Below are 5,583 nucleotides of genomic sequence, written 5' to 3' on the forward strand. Positions count from 1 at the left end.
ACATTACAGATTATATATAGATTTACTCAATTTTCTAAATCAATTTTCTAGCTTATTATGACAGTATTTTTGAAAAATAAAGATACTAATTAAATATTTGATGAAATTGTATATTTAAAGATTCGTTAAAAAAATAGTTATTAAAGAAGAAAGTAAAAAGTTATTAAAACCGGAAGAATATAAAAATATTCCAGACGACTTCCCGGGTTAAATAAGTATAGATGTGACAGTAGATTTAACGCGGTAATGGCAAAGACAATTTGTTCTGCTTACACTAATTCCTATGCTGAGAACCGCATTAGGATAATCCAAAGCATGAAGAGTTTTATATGTTCCAGCATCGTAAACCTTAACATGCCTGTCCAACGAACCAGACAGTATTCTATGACCATTAGAAGCAATTTTCAGGCAAGTTACAGTTTTATGATGTTGTGTAATTTTCGCAACCAATTTACCACCCGCGAGAGCATCCCATACTTTAATATCTGTCCCACCTTGAAATTACAGATAAATAAATAATAAACAATTTTATATATAAACTCTCTGTATGAAATTGTATATAATGTATATATAATATATATAAATATTATACATATTTACTGAAAAATTTATAACATTTTTTTAATTAAACAATAATAAATGATTTATTAAGACCGTATAATGCGAACACACGAGTAACAATTTAATGCCTGTAACGGTATCAAAACAAAATCTTAGATGCTTATAGTCCATATGAATTTATATATTATATTACATAATATATATTCATCTGAATTGTTCATCAAAATTTTTTTAAAATTATATATAGATACATGAAATATAATCAAACTATCATAAATATTATACCTGCTGATAGAAATATTCCTCCAGTCGGCAAGAAGAGTAAACTTTCTACTGGTGCGTTATGATTAACACTAAATACCTTCTTATTCGTTCTGGCATCATACATATTCACAATTTTATCATATCCGCCGGATAGTAACACATCAGAGGATACAGGACTCACTGCGCCGGCTCTGACATAATCTGTATGTTCATTGAAGCTTGTCAATTGTTTTTCACTAGGTATGTCCCACAAAGCTACAGTCTTATCGTCTGAAAATGAGGCAACGTGAACATCATCTGCTGTGAAGAAAACTCTGTGCACTGCAGCCTTGTGTCCAGAAAAGATTCGCAACACGCTATTTGAACTGATGTTGAAGAGTTTAATCACTGCTTCTTCTCCACCAACACACAACAGCTTGCCATCTCTACGAAAACAACCTCCATATGCAGCTTCTTTGAACTTGCTGTAAGTTTTTGTAGCTAATTTTGTGATAGGATTATACAGTTGTACTCGTACTGAGCAGGTTGTTGCGAAATAATGTGGCTCTACTGGCGAAAAATCAATGTAGTCTATCGGACCAAATTCTTTTATTAAAACTGGAGGCTGTAAACATACATAATTATCACAAATAATTTATCATTCTTTATAAACATAATTTTAATAAATGCATAGACTATAAAAATTAATCCTTAGTACACATGATGACTTTCTGATCCTTTACTCAGAGGGTTATTCATGTTCCAGATTAATTTTCATCACTTTAATAAATACAAAAAATTTATTAAATACTTCTTATATATACTTCAACATCTTTAGAAAGTATTTCCAAGATTATATATTTAAAAAAATTATATCTAAATGTTATTACTAATTACTTGATGCCCCTAGTTTTTTGAAGAAAAAAAATATGCTGAAGCACGAATGATCATATGTATTAAGAATTAAAAATTTAAGAAATGTTTTAAAGATATCACATTTATTATCGGCAAATGAAAATATAAATCAAATGAAAGCAAAAATATAGAAAAGTTTTATTAAAAAAATATAAATTAATAGTTTATAATTATATTTATATTATAAATACAGATTTTTTTTTTACTACTTTGTGAAACAGACTGCTTATTTTACAGTCTTATTTATTGGTGTATGCTATATTCCCATCAGAAACCATCAAATAAAGGTAGTAGTACATATCAGATAACATCATTCTAACAAAGAAATTTTAAAGAAAGATTTTCCTCAACAAATTAGAAAATTTTTCTGTATGAATCAGAATGTTTATGACATTTGAACGAAGAAAAGATTTTTTTTAAAGACAAATTAGAAAATGCTTTCTATATAAAGTAGAACGTATATTTTTTTAGCCTTTTCTTTATATACATTTAAAATGTTACAAACAACATTCCATAAGTAAATCGATCAGAGCTTTTAACTTAGATTAATACTATCGAAAAAAAAATCTATGTGTATCATAATAATGAAATTGTTCTCTTTCTTCTTGTTATTTTATTACAAAACGTGAGAGAAAAATAAAACGTAAAAACAATCGGTGAATCTACTCAGGTTATGTACCGCACACGTGGGCGTAGTATTAAAATCACGTTTTTTCCATACAAATTTCTTACATACACATACCGCATATTTTTTCCAATATATATTGTCCTCAGTTAATTCCGGTCCTGTTCGGGCAAACACTTTGGTATTTATTTTCTTAAACGACGTCATTCTCAAAGTTATCAAGTCTATAAAAATAGTACAAAATGCGTATTATCGAAAGATTTTCGGCGTATCCAATATTTATGATAGTTTCCAAGATAGAACAGTAGGTTCGTTCGCGTTGCTTGAAATCTTCAAAATTTTCGCACTTAAAACGAGATAAATATATATATTCAGGCGTTGAAGAAAAAGAAAGCAAAGATGCTGAGTGCAAAAAGTGCAAGCAACGTGCGCGGAATTGTGTGGAATGTAGAATAGTTTATCGTTGATACAACGGGTTTATTTTTTGTAGCTAAACTATTTTGGAATTTAAAGTGAGATATATATATTTAATATTTGGCGAAAGCGAGAAAGAGAGATTTTGTGCAGTCTACTGTAGGAATAGGCCTGTTCTTTTTAACTGAACTTCTTGCACAGTTCATCTTTTCTCTTTTTCTCTTTAACGTCGAGAGAAAAGAAAGAAAAATAAATCGTGCAAGAACTTTAACTAAAAAGAACTTCTCATAAAACCTAACGTAAATCTTATCAAATTTGTGGATAAAAAATTATAACTTTTTTCTATGACTTTGCGAACGCATTGATATAGCATGCGCGAATCGCTAGGCACATTCAAGCCAGATACACAAGTAGGGACCAATCCTGTTCAATCGCTTGGCGAATTGATTATTTTGTCCAATAATAAAAGTACCTATTAAATTTATTTTTTATTGCTGCGCTGCGTTAGAATTTTTGTCCTCGCTTTTATCAAATTTTAAATAACATTTTAAAGCCCACACAAAAAATGTGAACAAATTAGCCAATCACAGAACGCACGGCAATAACATAAATAAAAGTAAATCCAAAATGTTAATTAGCTTATTTATTTTTTACTACTTATTGCTTAATCTTTGTTGTATACCGCAGTCTTAAGTATATATAAAAAATATACAAAGTTCAGCAACAATAAAAAGAAATAAACATATTCTCTTCGATCCGCCATCGACCGTGTGCAAAAAGCTTATTTTGCGACTATTAGAAATTTTCTCGCTGAAATAAGAACATTCCTTTAGAGTTAAAAGTATTACCCAATCAGCGAGAAGAAAAGTTCCAACAGTTGCAAAATAAACAATCTGCTGAACGCGGCCGTCGCCATTGTGCGGAACGTTCCTTACGTCTTGAACTAAGCAACGATAGGATGGAGGGGGGAGTTTAAATGACCCACTGGTGAGGAGGGAAAGAGGGGAAAGTCAAGCTGATGTTGACAGTTGTAGGTGTGCACGTGGTGGAAAACCATCGTAGATCCCACACCTCACATGCCGGTCATTCCTATCATGCTGTCGGGATAAACGTCATCATCTCCCCCCCGGGTGGCACGCAGAGTTGAGATCGTTGTCGATGCTGCAACGACGGTCTCTCTCGGATTATTAAGGCGCTGAGAAGCGTCGCCTCCAACATGGCGGTGTCGTTGGTGCAGTCACCCCGTGCGCTTCTCCGCTCATCATGACCACGGTGGATCGTATCGGCTGCGCATCGTCTCTCCGTAGTTCCAGTCGCACGGCACTCCAGAACGGGCGTGAACGACGTCACCCGTAGGTTTACGGTAAGCGAGCGAGGTTACACGCGTCAACTCCAGCTACTCCAAGAGCGTGCAACGAGGTACGGGTCCTCGACGGACAGTTGACCCTCCTTTTTACAGCGCGGTGCTGCGATCTCGATCTCAGAAGGATCCAGGAGTCAACCATCCTGGTTATAACTGTACGTCTAGTGTATGTTGAGTTCGAGAGGAAGAGGATGCCTGCCGCGATCCGACTATCATAAATCACCACTCCGTGACTTTCATTGTCTTCGTACAAGGCAACTGTAATTATCGAAAAACGGTAAGCAATCGTAAAAAGAAAAAAAGGAGAACTCGTCTCATTCGAATTCCTTTATCGGAAATAATTAGAGACAATAAAACTGATAGAAACTTCGGAATCGTTGCAAAAAAAAAAATCGAAACAAACGCTCAGACATTTCAAACTTATACAAAGGAAAAGTTTGTGAATATAATTATTTTGATTCGTAAAAAGAAATTTCTAATTTTGTTTTTTCGGAGACCTATTCTTTAAAATGTTTTTGTTTATATCTCCGTTCGCTTTGAAGTTCACAGCACTTTAAATATCATTTTTAATCCTTGTTTTGTTTATCAAATATTAAACAAGGACAAAAGATGCTTATAAACTGTTAGCACCGAATACAGCCATTCTAATTCATACAAAAAGAATTTTCTATATAGATTCTTCTTTTTTTCTAATATCTCAGAGAAACATCTCCTTTAAAATTTCTTTGTCGTCAAATTATTTATATATACAAATTCTGATATGTCATTGTAAGTTTTATTTTCATCGTTTAGAACGTTTAACAAATGTTTATCGAGTAATACTATGTATAGAAATGCTAATATTTATTTTGTCTTTATCTTAATGTCAATTTTGTGTTGAAAAAATGTTTTATTTATCATTATTTTTAAAATAGGGTTTCTTAAAAATTGACTTATTAGAAAGAGAGAGAGAGAGAGAGAGAGAGAGAGAGAGAGAGAGAGAGAGAGAGAGAAATATTGCTCTTATATAATAAATATAGTAGTAAATTAATATAATTTATACTATCTAATTATACTATCTAATTATTCTAAAAGTAAACATTCTAAAAATATGTATTGACTGAAAATTTTGTTTATTTTAGATCGCAGCTGATTGTTGAAGATATTTCTTGACGAATGTATCTTGTATCAGCCTACCTATAAATAAAACTACATTTGTTATATTTTTAACAATACCTAGATTGTCGATGTTAATTGACGAATTATATTTTATTTATCACACATAAGCAAATAGTCCAATTAATTATTTCCAAAGACTTCTATAAGCTTGCAAGAAACAGGAGTAACAGAATAACTATTTAATCTAATAACTAATTTAATTTATAGAAAAATTAATTAATTTATAGAAAAAAGAAAGTTTTAACAAATTTCTTTTTTCTAGAAGTAAAAGTGTGGAAATAAAATATAGATTCATTTTTATTTA

The 5,583-nt window shown here is 31.6% G+C and overlaps 1 protein-coding gene across 1 annotated transcript; it reads right to left on the reverse strand.

Annotated features, from left to right (window-relative positions):
- Positions 1 to 185: 185 nt before the first annotated feature.
- Positions 186 to 2,697, reverse strand: LOC108746792 (U3 small nucleolar RNA-associated protein 15 homolog). Its single transcript, XM_018483754.1, has 3 exons — positions 2,462 to 2,697; positions 847 to 1,429; positions 186 to 494 (listed from the first exon to the last, which is right to left on the reverse strand). Exons 1-3 carry the CDS (start codon positions 2,549 to 2,551, stop codon positions 208 to 210), a joined length of 960 nt encoding a protein of 319 aa, XP_018339256.1. The 5' UTR covers positions 2,552 to 2,697; the 3' UTR covers positions 186 to 207.
- Between the last annotated feature and the right edge of the window lie 2,886 nt (positions 2,698 to 5,583).

Source organism: Trachymyrmex septentrionalis, unplaced genomic scaffold (assembly GCF_001594115.1).
Source record: "Trachymyrmex septentrionalis isolate Tsep2-gDNA-1 unplaced genomic scaffold, Tsep1.0 scaffold19, whole genome shotgun sequence".
Lineage (NCBI taxonomy): Eukaryota > Metazoa > Arthropoda > Insecta > Hymenoptera > Formicidae > Trachymyrmex > Trachymyrmex septentrionalis.

Bases quoted from the DNA above. Each gene is read 5' to 3' on its own strand.
- LOC108746792 (XM_018483754.1), bottom strand. From the start codon at position 2,551: ATGACGTCGTTTAAGAAAATAAATACCAAAGTGTTTGCCCGAACAGGA. The intron at 1,430-2,461 runs GTATGTGTATGT...GTATGTTTACAG, and splicing joins TATATTGGAAAAAATATGCG to CCTCCAGTTTTAATAAAAGA. The intron at 495-846 runs GTATAATATTTA...TGTAATTTCAAG, and splicing joins AGGAATATTTCTATCAGCAG to GTGGGACAGATATTAAAGTA.